The following is a 17,879-nucleotide window of genomic DNA, read 5'->3' as shown; positions in this document are numbered from 1 at the left end:
GATTCTGTACAAATTGCTGAGAAAAGAAGTCTTTTACTCAGTTATTCACAACTTTCTAGTGTTCTTGTACTCATCACTTTGCATACCAATTACATTTATTTTTAAATCTAGTTTCATTCACATTTTACTCTTATTTCATTCTGTAAGGAAATATGTTCTACACATCTCAGTTTTACAGGGACATATCACAGTAATTCTGTTCATCAAAGCATGGGATTGGGACTTCCCTGATGGTCCACTGGTTAGAACTTCATGTTCTCACTGCCAAGTGTGCAGGTCCAATCCCTGATGCAGGAACTAAGATCCCATAAGCCATAAGGTGTGGCCAAAAAAGTTAAATTAAATTAAATTTAAAAATAAAAAGCATGGAGTTGATTTGGCTTTCCCAGACAGAATATTGTCCCTACCAGCCCTACCCCAACCAAATCTACTTTGATGCTTCTCTTCAAGTTTTGTGATTAATTATGAAGCTTTAGAAACACAGTTCTGTGGAATATAAACTGTCATTACTATTGATATATTGCTGATAACTACAGGTTTCACTCCAATGACCGCAGGTTTTATAATTATTACTATTTTAGTGCAAACTCCAATTTTTGTTGGAGAAAAGTGAAATACTGTAAATAGGATACCAGCCAATCAATTTGTTAGAAGAAAGTTTCTAGACATAGAAAAGTTTTGAAGGGCCAGTGACTTTTTAAAAAAATTTATTAACTTAAGGTTTTTTTTCTTATTGAAATAGAATGGTGGTAGTTTAGTCACTAAGTCATGTCTGACTCTTGCAACCCCATGTAGCCCACGAGGCTTCTCTGTCTATGTGATTTCCCAGGCGAGAATACTGGAGTAGGTTGCCATTTCCTTCTCCAGGGGATCTTCTCAACCCAGGGACTGAACCCAGGTCTCCCTCAGTGCAGGCAGATTCTTCACTGACTGAACATACAATATTATGTCAGTTTCAGACGTAAAGTTTTTTTTGAATAGTAGAGATAGAGAGATCCAGGTGGAGTGTGAAATCCAAATATGAATTTTTAAAGACACAGAAAGGAAAACAATTACAGGTTTGCAGACAAGTTTACTGGTCCATTTGAGCCCCCTCCCTAATGTCCACACCCTGAAGTCAGGATGCTCCACCTGGGAGTAGCCTGGAGAAACCTGAGCTCTACCACAGTTACTATGAGAGACTTGGGACATGCACTGGCAGACATCATTCTTTCATGCCCTATTGTTAAATGTTTATTGAAATATAATTGATTTACAATGTAGTATTACTTTCCTCTCTACAGCAAAGTGAATCAGTTATGTGCTAAGTCACTTCAGTCGTGTCTAACTCTTTGTGACCCCATGGACTGTACCCCACCAGGCTCCTCTGTCCATGGGATTCTCCAGGCCAGAATAGTGGAGTGGGTTGCCATGCCCTCCTCCAGGGGATCTTCCCGACCCAGGGATCGAACCCACATCTCTCACGTGTCCTCCATTGGCAGGTGGATTCTTTACCACTAGCACCACCTGGGAAGCCCAAATCAGTTATACATATACATATATCCACTGTTTTTCATTCTTTTCCCATATAGGTCATCATAGAATATTGAGTATAGAGTTCTCTGTACTACTCTATTGTTCTTATTAGTTATCTATTTTATAAATAGTAGTATGTATATGTCAGTCCCAGTCTCCCAGTTTATCCCTTCCCCCAAGAGCCAGTGTTTTGTGTATTGAGGGATCTCCAGTAACAGATGATGAAAACCATTTGATAGAGACCAGGCTTAATTGAAATCTCTGCAGGAAGCCAGGGGGAAGTAAAACATTCAAGAAGCGGGCTTGATGTTCAGAGAATGATACTTATGGGATATACAAAACTGAGATAATACTAATAACAGAGCCAATTTATTTCCTTCTCAAATGTTGAAGCATAGAAAAAAACAGGAGACAGACCTAAGTTTAATGAAAGGTGGAATCTAAAAAGACTGAACTGTTATTCTCCTTTTCGAGTCCATTTAGGATATTTTATAGACCTAACATTCCTAGCTAGCAGTGCTAAGAATACAGAAAGCCTCGTCTCTATGGAGAAGATCTGGGAAGCTTCTTGCAGTCTGGAAATCAGAGCCAAAAGAAAACAAACAAGAATTCATTTCTGCCATTAAAATTGCAAACCATCATTGTTGCAATCTACTATAATTTCCTTTCCTAATCTAGATATATTTTGTATGATTTTGAAAGCTGTTACAACATTTGTTATTCAGATTAAAACATGTGTTGTAAGTGAACTGGGAAATTTGGTAAGCATCTCATTTTGAAATTTCCAATTGACCTCTCCAGCCCTCTTACGTTAAATGACATAAAACAAATCATGCAGACCATGTCCCCTGCAAGTTCTTTCCCTCAGAAAAAGAAAAGAGGTTTGTTAAGATCGCTAGACATTAAACAACAATCACCAAAAAGATAAAGTGCTCAGATAACCACAGAATTTCAGAGCTGGGAACAACCTCAGACGTGTGGTCTAGTGGCACACAATTTCATCTGCCCCCTGAAGCTTGTTACCGACCCACAAGATCTATAAAAACTGTTCTTTCTAGAATCTTAATAATCCTGTACATATGCTCGTGTTCAGTCACTCTGTTGTGTCCGACTCTTTGCGACCCTTTGGACAGTAGCCCGCCGGGCTCCTTGTCCATGGGATTTCCCAGGCAGGAATACTGGAATGATTTGCCATTTCCTCCTCCAGGGGATCTTCCTGACTCAGAGACTGAATCCGCACCTCCTGTTGTCTCCTCTGCAGTATTACCACTTCTGCTATTCTTCGTATTTTGGAATTTACAGCACAGGTTCTTTCAGCTCAAAATCAGACAGAAAGAGGGAGAGGGAAGGAAAGAAAGAAGAAAGAGAGAGAGGAGGAGAGGAAAAGAATAATTGCTACTTGAGTTTCAACCCACTTTTTAGAAACCCCAAAACAGAATGCTTTGATATAGATGAGAGTTTCTCAGCTTTGGCATTACTGACATTTTAGACTGGATACTTCTTTGTTGTGAGGGGGCTGTCCTGTGCACTGTAAGATATTTAGCAGCATCCCTGGCCAGTCTCTCCCCTGCCAGTTGTGACAACCTAAAATATCTAGCAACATTGTCAAATTTGGGGCAGGGGTGGAAGCCTGTGGGGCACATTATTCCTGGTTGAGAACCATTGATGTGTATGGTTTGTGCAGAAACAAATAATAGGTAAAATGTCTGATGATTGAAAAGCCAGTTCTCTACCCATCATACACACAACCTCTCCAATACTAATGTTATTATTTCGTAAAGACCTTTTCTTTGAAGTAGCAGCTGTCCTGATAGTACTCAATCAGAATGCTCTCCAAGATCAATATGCCACATCATTTGCCAAACAGCTAGACAGAAGAGTCCCATTCTAGTCCTGGAGCTGCCAATGTGGGATGTTACAGAAAATAAGAAAATCTAGGTTAAATTCTGTGGTCCTGATGCAGAAGTCACTGGGCTTCATCAGCTTTTGCATAATCCCGGAGTTGAGTTGGCCATGTGGGTGTCATCTTCCTTCCTTGGGGCTCCCTGTTCATCATCCAAGTGCTTAGGAGTGGTCAGTTGAAGAGTCTACCAAGGACATAGTAGTTACTCAGCAAATATTTGTTGAATGCTTTCATGAAAGATGTTTTACTTTGGGTATTTTGCCTTTTGGATTGGACAATTAAGCACTTTATTGTACCAGAGCTAAACATATCCTTGTTCAAATCAGTTGGAGGATAAGCTATCTCCTAGAAAATCTCAAAGTCACTCGTATTTCATATTCCACAATCCTAAGGTTAAAAAAAAAGTGTGTGTGTGTGTGTGTGTGTGTGTGTAAGCACACACCTGTCTTGTCCAAAGTATAGAAGCAATCAAAGTTGTATAGAAAATACTTTCTCAATGAAGGACCACAGTTAGGCCAGGGTCTGTACTGGTGTGTTAAATACACCATCTCTTTAGTCCTCACAATAATCACATTGTATACATGCTAAGCACAGGGAAATAGATTGTTCAAGGTCAGACAGCAGCTACAAGGGAAGCAGAAATTCAAATCAAGGTCCGGTTGAGTTTTCAGCTGCCTAAGCCAGTTTACAAGCCTCCCTTGACTCACTTGGCCCATGTGCCCCAGGCCTCTGTTGAATGGGGAACTGTCCGTCCACTGCTGCCCTGCCCTCCAGGGTAGCTGACAGCTCCCCCCAAGCCTCTTCAGGACTGAGGGCTGAGCTTCGTCACCCAAACCTGGTGAGGGCCTATGCAGAGACGCCCCCAGGACCCAGCCAGAACAGACCTGCAGGGGGTTGGTGCCTTTCAGCACTTCTAGATCCACACACTCTGCCGCTCCCTGGAGCATGAGATCTGGCTTCCAGGGGCTGCCCTGGGTTCTAGGCAACCAAACCAAGAGGTGGGGGAACTTAAACTCTTCATAAGGAAAACTTGGACCTGTGGAAGACTGTAAACTAAAAGACAGCATATATATGCTTCTCCCTTCCTTCCCCCTCAGACTGTTCTGAGATATACTGGTTCCATTTAGTCTTTCTGGAGACCAGCTGTGACTTCTTGTGAAGCTGGGTCCCAGATCAGTACTATGTCACTTTACATCTGCTTCGCTTCTTGCTTTGTCTCAGTTCCCATTTTCCTCCAAACTTACTGCCCTGGCGTTACACACACACACAGCCCCCAGTAAAGTGTTAATCTATAAGTTTTGCTTTGTTTCTGCTTTCTAGGGTATTACGGCTAAAACATAAGCTTATGCTCTTTAATTTATAAAATGACACGCTGTTACCCATCTTTCAAAAGTCCAAGAAAAATAAAAACAAACCTTCTGTTAGTAGAGCTTACCCCATACTGATCATAGCTGACAAATATTTTGAAAGAAAAAAAAAAGCCACAGTCTACAGGTGTAGGAAGCAGTGCATTAAGGTGACACTAATCCTGCCTTATCTGCCTAACCACCATATGCTTTCCTCCCTCTTGCATTTAGGCAAAAGGCTGTGTTAACACTTGTTTGAGCACCAGGGCTCTGTTTATCTGACTATGATGATCCTGTGTAGCCTAGTAGGATGGAAAGAGTCAGCCCTCCTAAGTTCAAGTCCTACTGCTCCTGCATGTTTGGTGTTTGACTTGAGAAAGGAATAATACCTGTGTAGATATTTCCTCACCTGTAAAATAGAAACAAGACGATCTGCCTCACCTTTCCCATGGGCTGACGTGACACAGTGAAAGTACGTTGAAGCATCGCACAGGTGTGCTTTAACTGTGTGAGGCAAGGTTAGGTAATAACTTTCTAATTTAGTCTTCTGAATCCCCATCACTAAAAATAATGAAGCACTTCAATAGGAAAATATAAAGGAATAAATCACTTAAAATATTTTCAAATATGTTTAAGATAATAATTAAGCTTAAAAACCAAGATGGACTAGGGACTTCCCCTAGCGGTCCAGTGGGTAAGACACCAAGCTTACACTGCAGGGGACCCCGGTTCAATCCCTGATCTGGGGACTAAGATTCCACAAGCCGCGCAGCACAGCCAAAAAATAGAGGGGGGGAAAATAACTATGATGGAATAAAAGAGACTGGATTTTCCCTCCCACATGAAACAAACAAACAGAAATAAACAGAAAATATATTTTAAAAAATAATTTTAAGACAGTGGATGCCAGATGATCAGATGATTCTCCAAGAGAAAGGAACCGTGTGATGGGCCCTGTGATTGCCCTCAGCTAACCACTGGAGACTTTACAGGCTACAACTCAGGGAGAAGGAAGCCTTGGGGAGACTAGTGGACTTCACAAGTTGAGCAGATGGAGCTGAGACCCCCAGAGACCAAGGTGGCTGGAGTTCAAAGGACAGAGTATCAAAGAAGCAAGAGATGCACAGAGAGAAAACTCTGGAGATCTGCAGGATCCAGTAGAGTACGAATCAGGGCATGCATGTGAAGAAACTGTGCAAAGCTGAGGGAAAAACTACCCAAAAGGATCAGCAGGAACAGTAGCTAGAGCTCACACTGGGCTAAGAAGAGTGCCTGTTTCTACCAGCCAGACTGAAAAAAAAAAAATCCCTTAATTCACAAGGCACTGGGCAGAGTACTTTAAAAATTTTTGCCACAACAGTGGAAAATAATTAACCATAAACTAAAAGACCCTGATGCTGGAAAAGATTGAGGGCAGGAGGAGAAGGGGACGACAGAGGATGAGATGGTTGGATGGCATCACCGACTCAATGGACATGGGTTTGGGTGAACTCCGGGAGTTGGTGATGGACAGAGAGGGCTGGCGTGCTGCAGTTCATGGGGTCATGAAGAGTCGGACACGGTTGATCGACTGAACTAAACTGAACTGAAACTAAATACTACTGTGGTCCAGTCTAATAAATCTTAAGCACATGACCTGAAAGGATCAAGTTGTTTCCAGTAATTAAACTTCATTCCAGAACAAAGCTCAAAAATGTTATTATAGTTGTATTTCATATGTTCAAAACCTTGTATTTCATATCTTCAAAACTCTCTATAGAGGGTTTCTAAGACTCATATCAAATATCTGTGGATAAAAACTACAGTGTTCAAGATAAAAGACATCTGCTGCTGCTGTTGCTAAGTCACCTCAGTCATGTCCAACTCTGTGCGACCCCATAGATGGCAGCCCACCAGGCTCCTCTGTCCCTGGGATTCTCCAGGCAAGAATACTGGAGTGGGTTGCCATTTCCTTCTCCAATGCATGAAAGTGAAAAGTGAAAGTGAAGTCGCCCAGTCATGTCCAACTCTTCCAAACCCCATGGGCTGTAGCCTACCAGGCCCCTCCGTCCATGGGATTTTCCAGGCAAGAGTACTGGAGTGGGTTGCCATGTCCTTCTCCCAAAAGACGTCTAGGATGGAATAAATAGTATATCCATACAATGAAATACTACTGAGCAATGAAAAGGAATGAGCTTGATAAAATCTCAAAACAATTGTGCTGAGGGAATCCAGACAAAAACATTGCAAGCTGTGCCATTCCTTTTACTTGAAATTCTAGAAGATGCAAAGTAATCTCTAGTTGCAGAAAACGTATCAATGATTATCTGATGAAGGGGCAGAAGGAAAGGATTCTCAAGAGGCACAAGGAAACTTTAGGGAGTGATAGAGATGGAAACTTTAGGGAGTGATAGAGATGCTCACTATTTTGATTTTTATGATGGTTTCACAGGTGTGCACAGATGTCAAAGCTTATCATTTTGTACACTTTAAATATGTGCAGTTTACTGTATATCAATTATAATTCAAAAAACTAAAGTGACTAAAGTGTATTTCTAAAACCATTGAACAATTTGGGAAATAGAGGATTTAAAAATGTAACCATATTTAATATTTAAAATTTTGTATTTTAGAGCATAGTTCAAGATTTAAGTCTATAATTTTTGTTACATCTAAACCTATAGTGTGTATAGACTATACCTATAGAATAGCATCTATATTTGTATAGTAGCTAAAATTTGTTTGAAGTTTCTCTCTTTTTCCTTTTTGTAGCAACAAATTAGAAAATCTATTACCCCTGTTGATTAGAAATATTTTCATGAAGGAGGATGGGGAAGTATTTCAAAACAAAACTAAGAATCAGAAAGGCACAAATTATGAATTTTTCCAAAGCTTGTTTTAGAAATTAAGAAAATTATACCCATTTTTCTTGACCATAAGTGACTGTACACCTACTCTCTAACACCCCTTTCCATTTGATATGAGGTCTGGGCTTGAAAAATCCTCTAAATATCTGATTAAACACTCAAGGACTTTAATTCCTGTTGTCCTCCTTCATTAGAGATACAGTTGTGTGTGCATGCTCATTATATTTTGGACTGAATTAATTTATGTATTCTCATGCTCCCAACTTGTCTGTCTTGATTTCTCCTAGTTTGATGCCGACCGAGACGAGGATGAGGTGTTCTATGACATCAGCATGGCAGTTGACAGCAAGTTATTTCCAAACAAAGAGGCTGCAGCAGGTAAGTCACCGTGTCCTTTGGGCTACAGTACACCCTGATCCCCCGCCAAGTGTCTGAGGCTTTGTAGCAACGCTCAACATACTGCTGTAAGGTTGTGAGGATGATGCTGTCCTCAGAGTTTTATACCTTCTGGTTTAAAAATAAAGGTACAAAACAACATAGAAAAGAGCCATATATCTGGTTCTTATGGTTACTGCCTTTCTTCCAGTCATTGCACAGGCAAATTAGCAGGTAGTCACAATATAGCATAGGATCTACGTTACTATGAGATTTCCCTAGAGGCTCAGATGGTAAAGAATCTGCCCTACATGCAGGAGACGTGGGTGGGAAAACCCCTGGAAAAGGAAAGGGCAACCCACTCCAGTATTTTTGCCTAGAGAATTCCATGGACAGAGGAGCCTGGCAGGCTACAGTCCAGGGGGTTGCCAAGAGTCAGACATGACTAAGCAACTAACACTTCACTACTTCTATGTTACTATAATTTTTAAAAATTGATCTAACCCATAACTTGAGCACAATAAAAGTTACAACTTCTCCAGGCCGCCCTAACACATACATGTCTCTCCTGAACCACCAGGGAAAAGTCCTCCCCTTGGGTCTGATAGATGCCCCCATTCCAACCCACAGCCCCTGTTGTGGCCCTGCCCTTTCTCTTTCTGTATCTAGAAGTTTGACACTGTATATCCGCTCAAGTAGTCAGTACTCACAGTTCCATCCTTGACCCTTTTCTCACTCTCTTATACCCTTTCTCTGCATCAACTCATTGTCCCTCATGGTTTCAACCATCACTTCTCTGTGGATGACTCTCAAATCTTTGTCTCAGTCCTGATCTTTCTTCTCAGTTACAGCCTCAGTGAATGAAGACCAAAAGTTCTGGGCTGTAAAGAAAAAGGCTAAACACCTAAAATTTGAAGCTGTATTTGAAGCCCACTAAGAACAGGTTTTAAGAAAGAATTTTTTTAAAAGACAAGGCAATAGTCTTTCTGGGCAAACTCACAGAGCACAGATAACTGATAAACTCACCTACCTGATTTTCCAGTGATATTTACAGAAAGATAGCCTGTTACAGGAAAAAAGGAATATTGAGAAGCATGTCAGATCATGTAAACAAGAGTACCACTGCTTCAAAAGAAGTTATATACCTACGTTTTTTGTTTGTTTTGTTTTGTTTGACCACCCTTAAGGGTAGTTCCCCTGCCAGGGATTGAACCCAAACTCTCTACACTGAAGAACAGAGTTTTAACCACTGGACAACCAGGGAAGTCTTGACACCTGTGTTTTTAAGTTAATATTTAATTTATAACATTCCTTTTAGACCTCTCACAACAAATATCTGTCTGATAGATACCTTCAATTTCCAAACAGCAGAGCAGAGGAGAAAATTTAAACTGCCCCTTCTTTAGAACTTCCAGCACTTTATTCCAGCTACTCAAGTAGCATTTCTCCAAAGTGGCTTCATCCTATAATGATGTAGCTGTGCTGTCTAAAGTACATTTGGTAAATTCTGTCTTCATGCTCTTCAGGTCCCCTTGGTAGAGTGCACAGTGCCTGGCCCATAGCAGGGGTCTCCAGGGGCCCCCCCTACCGTCCTATAGCTCTGAGCTTATGAACAGAGAGGTCTATGCTCACAGCCACAACTCCCCAAGCACCCCTCCATTCCCAAGACCCCTGAAAACGTACAAGACCTCTACTCCAGCCTTAGAGTAAACCCCTTCTATTTGTTACAGCCCTGGTGAGTGAAGTGATCCCAGGAGAGCCTGTGGTAAACTGGAAATAAACCTCTCCTTACCAGAGGCCGCCACTTCACAGCCCCAGACGATTGTTCAGTTCAATTCAGTCACTCAGTTGTGTCCGACTCTTTGCAACCCTATGGACTGCAGCACGCCAGGCCTCCCTATCCATCACCAACTCCTGGAGTTTACTCAAACTCATATCCATTGAGTCGGTGATGCCATCCAACCATCTCATCCTCTGTCGTCCCCTTCTTCTCCTGACTTCAATCTTTCCAGGCATCGGGGTCTTTTCAAATGAGTCAGCATCAAGTGGCCAAAGTACTGTAATTTCAGCTTCAGCACCAGTCCTTCCAATGAATATTCAGGACTTATTTCCTTTAGGATGGACTGATTGGATCTCCTTGCAGTCCAAGGGACTCTCAAGAGTCTCATCCAACATCACATTTCAAAAGCATCAATTCTTTGGTGCTCGGCTTTCTTTATAGTCCAACTCTCACATTCATACATGACTACTGGAAAAACCATAATTTTGGATTAAAGATTTACTGAGCATGGCCCCGCCCATCAGAATAAGACCCAGTTTCCCCTTCAGTCAGTCTCTCCCATCAGGAAGCTTCCCTAAGCCTCTTATCCTTCTCCATCAGAGGGCAGACAGAGGGAAAACCACAATCACAGAAAATTAACCAATCTGATCACATGGACCACAGCCTTGTCTATCTCAGTGAAACTACAGCCATGCTGTGTAGGGCCACCCAAACAGACGGGTCATGGTGGAGAGTTCTGACAAAACATGGTCCACTGGAGAAGGGAATGGCAAACCACTTCAGCATTCTTGCCTTGAGAACCGCATGAACAGTATGAAAAGGCAAAAGACATGACACTGAAAGATGAACTCCCCAGGCCGATAGGTGCCAAATATGCTACTGGAGATCAGTGAAGAAATAACTCCAGAAAGAAGGAAGAGATGGAGCCAAAGCAACAACAACACCCAGTTGTGGATGTGACTGGTGATGAAAGTAAAGTCCAATTCTGTAAAGAGCAGTATTGCATAGGAACCTGGAATGTTACGTCCATGAATCAAGGCAAATTGGAGATGGCAAGCAGGAGGTGGTCAAACAGGAGATGGCAAGAGTGAACATCAACATTTTAGGTATCAGTGAACTAAAATGGACTGGAATGGGTGAATTTAACTCAGATGACCATTATATCTACTACTGTGGGCAAGAATCCCTTAGAAGAAATGGAATAGCCATCATAGTCAACAAAAGAGTCCGAAATGCAGTACTTGGATGCAATCTCAAAAACGACAGAATGATCTCTGTTCGTTTCCAAGGCAAACTATTCATTATCACGGCAATCCAAGTCTATGCCCCGACCAGTAATGCTGAAGAAGTTGAAGTTGAATGGTTCTATGAAGACCTACAAGACCTTCTAGAACTAACATCCAAAAAAGATGTCCTTTTCATTATAGGGGACTGGAATGCAAAAGTAGGAAGTCAAGAAATACCTGGAGTAACAGGCAAATTTGGGCTTGGAGTACAGAATGAAGCAGGGCAAAGGCTAATAGAGTTTTGCCAAGAGATGCACTGGTCATAGCGGACACCCTATTCCAACAACACAAGAGAAGACTCTACACAAGGACATCACCAGATGGTCAACACCGAAATCAGATTGATTATATTCTTTGCAGCCAAAGATGGAGAAGGTCTATTCAGTCAGCAAAAACAAGACCAGGAGCGGACTGTGGCTCAGATCATGAACTCCTCATAGCCAAATTCAGACTGAAATTGAAGAAAGTAGGGAAAACCACTAAACCATTCAGGTATGACCTAAATCAAATCCCTTAACGATTATACAGTGGAAGTGACAAATAGATTCAAGGGATTAGATCTGATAGACAGACTATTGTTACCATTAAAGAATGGACCAGTGTTTTTGGATCCTTCTCTCTTTCCAGAGAAATCAAAAGCCTGCACCAGTAGGTAAAATCTTCCAGTTGGTAAACATCAGTGACTCAGTCAATTAAAGAAACTATGTCCATGGGTTCTGCTCTGTGACTCATCAGCCCTCGGGTCTTATGCTTTGGCTCTTTCCTTCTCTCTGAATCCTCTCCCTACATAATCTCAGCTGCTCCACAGCTCCCATATCACTTCCAATGATGAAATGTGAATGATTTTCAATTCCTTTAAATTTTTTGAGTAAAAAGTTGTATATACATATATATGTACATGATGATTTGATTCATGAAATGATTACTACCATCCAACTAGTTAACATACCTCATCTTTTCATTGTTGTTCAGTTACTCGGTCATGTCTAACTCTTTGCAGCCCCATGAACTGCAGCATGCCAGGCTTTCCTGTCCTTGACTGTCTCCCAGAGTTTGCTCTAACTCATGTCCCTTGAATCGGTGATGCCATCCAACCATCTCATCGTTTGTCACCCCCTTCTCCTCCCGCCTTCAATCTCTCCCAGCATCAGGGTCTTTTCCAATGAGCCAGTTCTTCCCATCAGGTGGTCAAAGTATTGGTGCTTCGGCTTCAGCATCAGCCCTTCCAATGAATATTGAGGGTTGATTTCCTTTAGGATTGGCTGCTATGATCTCTTTGTTGTTCAAGGGAGTCTCAAGAATCTTCAATACCAAAATTCGAAAGCATCAGTTCTTTGGCTTTCAGAGAAATGTTAGAGGAGCTTTTATCTACAGATTCCCATCACTGCCCAGGAATCCCAGTCTTGCAGGAGGTTCCCTCTATTTGGTACTCAAAACGAGAGGAGGGTCTTCCCAAAACTTCAGATTGAAGACCCACAAAGAGGGAAAATATCTTTACCATTGTCCCAGAACACAGTATGTTTAGCCTTCCAGTACCTCTGAAGCCAATGTATCATCTTCCCAATTAAATTTAAGGGGACAACATTTCCGAAGACCATTCTACATCTAAAACTAGTGACAGTGAGTGATCCTGTGGGGTTCTATTTCAGTTCACATCTTTGTCTGTTATCTATGGAAAGGATATTTTTTAATCTGAAAAGAAATTGAGAAATTTGAACTATGGGGAAAAGAAAGCCATACTATCACTTTTACAAAATGTCCCAATTTTGCTGCCTTTTTTGAGTATTAAGATCATTGTAGTTGTTTTATGTGTTAAATTGTCCAGTGAAAGAAGCAAAATGTGTACATATGGTTATATTTACCTCCCTATTTTGTATGTCATGCCTTAAACTATTATTAAAGGTACTATTTTCAGCAAACCAAGCAACCAGTAGTAAAAGAAAATGAAAGCTATTCAATCATTATCTGAGTGTATAATGACATCCTTTGTCTATTGCCTTCTATGATCTATTAGTACTGTTTCCAAGAACAACGACACGTCAAGAAATTCCATCCCTTGATGACACAATAACATTCCTGTTAAAAACATTTTATTAGGAAAGCCAATCTTTTCTTCCTTATGAGCAGGAGTTGTTTATTTTTTAAACAAAGACCTCTTCATTCTCCAGTCAATGAAGTTAGTTTTCTAATAACCTTATTCCATTTTCAAATATTAATGTGTGACATCTCTGTTGACTGGGTTGTTTAAGATCCCTTCATGTTGTAGTTTATTAAAACAACTAAAAGAACAGTTTCTAATTAAATAAGTAGGACACAGGAACTGAAGCAGCTATATATTCAGTGAGCCTCTGTGTTCAGGTCATGTTGCTCATTTCAAAGGAACCACTTTAAAGTCTAAGGGGAGGGTATCATCTGAGTACCTATTGCCACTTCCACTAGTCAGTGGTGGATCATATCCATGTTGTGGAAGTAACAAAAGCTAATTAAAGTTGGCATTGCCTTTAACAAAGCTGTCAGTAGCAGCCACCTTGACTTTCACTGGCTGGAGAGACACCCTTTTATTCCATTTTCCATTCTTCCATTTCTGCAGCCACTCAGTGACCCATCTCATCATCAATCATTCACTGTTCTATTTTCTCAGAATGTAGAAGAGACAGCACACTCCTCCGGGTCCTCCCCTGTAGAGCACTTTAATAGAAGATCATGTATACAAATCCTTTTGGAGTGTGTCAGCTTATAACTTAGAGTCAGTAGCCTGTGTTAGAAATGGGAGCTGTGACTTGTCTTTGATCTCACTCACTTTCTGCATGACCTTGGCCAAGCTATGTAACTTCTCCACAGCTCATTTTCCTCTTTTCTAAAGTGACAGAGTAGGATTCTGTGAAATATTAAATTCTAAAATGTCTATAATCCTATCAGAGAGAAGTATACATTTTATTTCTGACCTCTTTACTGCCTCCCAACACTTAAGTACAAACTGGTCTTCCAGCTGGACCTTGAGACATCAAGTAGTTTGGCCCTAGGATACATGTTACAAAACTTTTATTTGAAAAATGCTTAAAGAGCAAAGATAGGAAAATTACATCTTCTACTTAAAAATTGTATATAAAGTTAAAGTTTCCATATCACCTCTACAGGCACTTGTAACACTCATGTTGCCAAGGGTATCACCAAGAATTGAGGAGTACATATTTATTCAACTATATGTGGCAGCTCTACAGTTGCTTTTCCAAAATGATTTGATGGATTAACCTTCTTCATTTTGAAAATCTTTATTGTACTTAAATTTTTTTTTAATTACAAACAAACTATGGTGTTCCTGTTTAGTACTTAGTTGATTTGATGATGGGCTAGTACTCAGTCCATTTTGTGAACAGCAGGGATAATGATGAGAAGAGAAGAAGAAAGGAAGAAAGCCTGTGTGGGGACATACCTTGGTTCTTTTTCTAAAAGAAAATATGGAAGTAGCATCTCTGGGAGAGGTCTATATCTGAGAAATGTGTGAGATGCTTGACATTTTTTTTAAGAAATTCATCTTCATTTAACATTGCTAATTGCATGTTCTGAGCAGAGTTATTTTTCAAGGGCAAGTTTACAGTGAAGCAGAGTGGTTGGTTTCTTCACAGGTGCATAACATTTCATGGGCAGCACTGAATTCTGTCTTTCTGGCTAATTAGGTAATATAGATTGCCCAGCAGGAAAGGCTTGTTAGATGAGGATGATGACTCAATTGTGCTTCAGGACTCCCATTATGAAAATTACTGGTCTAAGTGTAAGCCTTGGGAATTAATGGGTAAGTAATTCAGTGTAACCTGTAGTACCTAGGGGTAGAAACTCTGTATTAACAGATTAAGTTAACCTGATTTTTCCCACTTTCAGGGACTAATGTGACCCAAAGGCTGTAAGAAAAGCTCATCAGGTTCCTATGAAGTGAGCAAACTCAGCCCTTCTTTTTCTGGAACCTTTTGCTCTACTCCTACTGTATTTTGCTCCTGTTCCTTCCTCCTCAGTCACTGTTGCACACCCCTGAACCACTTCTCCTCCTGGACAGCCCTTATTCACCCTCATAGTTTGGGCTCACAAACTAGTTCCCTGTGAAGAATCCTACCTCCATCACCTCCTCCACTACTAGTCAGAATTAGTAGCTTTTTCCTTTTGGTTTCTGAACCTTGCTGTTGTCAAGTTAATCTCCTCCACAAGATTGTTGTCTTCTGAAGGGTAGAGACAGTGTCTAGATATCTGTGTTATCAAACCAAACTTGGGTCTGCCCCCTAAATGCAGTAAAGCCAATCTACTGACACTGGTTTGTGGTGAAGGAAACTGCCACGTTTATTGCAAGGTGATAAACAAGGAGTTCAGGACAGATAGTGCTCAAAAAGCCAAACTCCTCTATGGGTTTCAGCCAGACATTTTTAAAGTCCAGATGAGGGAGGGACATCCCAGCATGTGTGATGAACTCATGCCCAGTTCTCTGATTGGTTGATGGCGAGGTAACTGGGTGATGTTACAGGGGTTAACATTATCAATCCTTAGGCAACAGTAGGTCTGGGGGCTACATGCTCACAATCATCAGGTAGTTAATTTCTTCCATCTGGTGGTGGTTTTAGCATCTGTAAAACAACTCATCACCGACTCGATGGACATGGGTTTGAGTAGACTCCGGGAGTTGGTGATGGACAGACAGGCCTGGCGTGCTGCAATTCATGGGGTTGCAAAGAGTCGGCCACGACTGAGTGACTGAACTGAACTGAACTGAAACAACTCAGGAAATGTGCATCAGATACTATTGTCTAGGTACTTCAGAGAGAAGCCAGAGCAGATGATATGGAGGAAGGGTCTGTCTTGGGAAGGCCCTGTAGGATCCTGCCCAGTTACATCTGCATTTTCCATCTGCAGACCAGACAGTGCCTGGCAGATGGGAAGAGTTAAAAATATTGGAGAATTTAATATAATCACAAGGACAATATGGAAACCTCGTGGGAGATCGTTTACTTTAGAAACATGCACAGACAGCCTCCATCCATCAGGTAACATTTGTTTTCCTAATCTTAGGTTCAAGTGACCTTGATCCTTCGATGATGTTGGACACTGGAGAGATCATTGATACAGGATCTGATTATGAAGATCAGGTAATTAAAATCTAAAAATATTTGTCTATTTAAATGTTTTTAATTTTGGTCTTTATAAATGTTTCATGAAAATTAGAATTACAAATCATTCTGTGAAATGATTACAGATAACTAATAATCTGTTCCATGATAAATCATACAGCTTTTATTCATTAACTTTGGCCCTCTAACCCTCATTTATCCACAGATTCAAAGTGGCAATTAATTAAGGGAAGATCTGTGGTCAAAAGTTACATGAGCTAGAAGTAAGACTACATGAGGTCCTCTTGCCCAAGAATTTGCCTATGTCTCGTTCTTCCCAATAATAAGCCCAGTATTTACTAACCACTGCCTACAGACTCAGGGCCCTGCTGTCTTTTTCTAAACTTTAAAAGGGACTGCTGACCAAGGACAATACAGCCAAGAAGTCACATATATTTTCTATTTGGATAAGAAATTTATCTGGGTCGTTTTTTCTCAGCAGAAGAACTCTTCTTCCTGCTCTGTTTTAATGATCCAAAATAGTTGGCAAATGATCCCATTCTCTAATTAGGCCTTATTTTTCAAAAAACATCTTGTCTGAAACTTCATCCACCTCTCATCAATGCTCTTCTGCAGTGGCTGAAAGCCAAGTGGGCATGTTCTCCTGGATTTTTCCCCCATTTTCAACTAATACATGTCACAAATTAATGAAATAGATCTGACCAGTGTCCAAATGTAATGGCTGTTTCTCTGTTTCACGTACGTATGCAGAAGCTATTTTTACAGGCATTAAGTTTCTTCCCTTACATCACAAAGCAAGGAGAAGACATTGACAAGTATTTAAAATATCTTTTAGCATTTATTAAGCACTTCGTACATACTAAACATTGGGCTAAGTTCCTTAACTTGATTATCTCACTAATTCCTCACAACATCTCTAGGAAATAGGAATTATTATTTTTATTTCATAGATAAGAGAATTAACACTCCAAGAGTAATTTGCATGCGGTTACACAAATAGTTTCACAGTGGAGCTTCTGAACTCAGGGCACCTTCCCTAAACATGCACTCTGCCACCTGCCGCCCTCAGCTCCAAAGACAGGCCATTCAGTGATGAATTTTTGGAGCCTTTTCAATTGCTAACTCTTAAGACCTCAGCAGAGGCAAATGCCAAGCAACCACTATAAAAGGTGAGCTCACCATTTAAATTATAGACCGCACCAAGAAATGAACCATACCATGAAATCCAGCTGATTAAACAAATGAAGGGTTCACACCCCAAGGACTAGACAGAACAGAAAAGTCTGAAAGAAATCTTAATCAAGGAACATTTAAAATATCCAAAGAGATAAAGGGAAGATTAGAAATCTTGAAACAAGTACAGTAAAGAATGGAAAGCAAGAGGCAAGAAGGAATAGTGAGGAAGAAATAGAAATTCTAGGCACAAAAAAAATAAAAATTCAATGAACAGGTTGACGAGTAGACTAGACACAGCTAAAAAGAGACAATGATAGAGCTGAGGAAATTTCGTTAGAATAAAACAGAGAGCTAAAAGAGAGTTCTTCTTGTCAAAGAAAGAACTTGGGAGACACTGAGGATGGAATGGTTGGGTCAACATGTTCTAAAAGGAGTTCCAGAAGGAGGATAGAGTGGAGGGAGTAGAGCTTCGTGTTAACAGATAATGGTTGAGAACTTTACAGAGATGAGAAAAAACAAGTCCCCAGATTGAAGGAGCACA

The 17,879-nt window shown here is 40.7% G+C and overlaps 1 protein-coding gene across 5 annotated transcripts in view; it reads left to right on the top strand.

The window, feature by feature from the left end:
* The window catches only part of AK5 (adenylate kinase 5), a 261,470-nt gene that overhangs the window by 126,969 nt on the left and 116,622 nt on the right, over positions 1 to 17,879 (top strand). For all 5 annotated transcript variants that reach the window (XR_014054135.1, XR_014054134.1, XR_014054133.1 and 2 more), the window contains exons 7-8: positions 7,898 to 7,988; positions 16,104 to 16,180. Coding sequence is in view for 2 of the 5 variants with exons in the window: in XM_081491864.1 (XP_081347990.1) it covers positions 7,898 to 7,988; positions 16,104 to 16,180 (168 nt within the window). In the remaining 3 variants the exon portion in view is untranslated. The remainder of the gene's footprint in view (positions 1 to 7,897; positions 7,989 to 16,103; positions 16,181 to 17,879) is intronic.

This window comes from Giraffa tippelskirchi, chromosome 5, assembly GCF_054371585.1.
Source record: "Giraffa tippelskirchi isolate mGirTip1 chromosome 5, T2T-mGirTip1v1.2.pri, whole genome shotgun sequence".
NCBI lineage: Eukaryota > Metazoa > Chordata > Mammalia > Artiodactyla > Giraffidae > Giraffa > Giraffa tippelskirchi.
The sequence above is the reverse complement of the archived record's forward strand: the minus strand, read 5'-3'. Positions and strand labels throughout refer to the sequence as shown.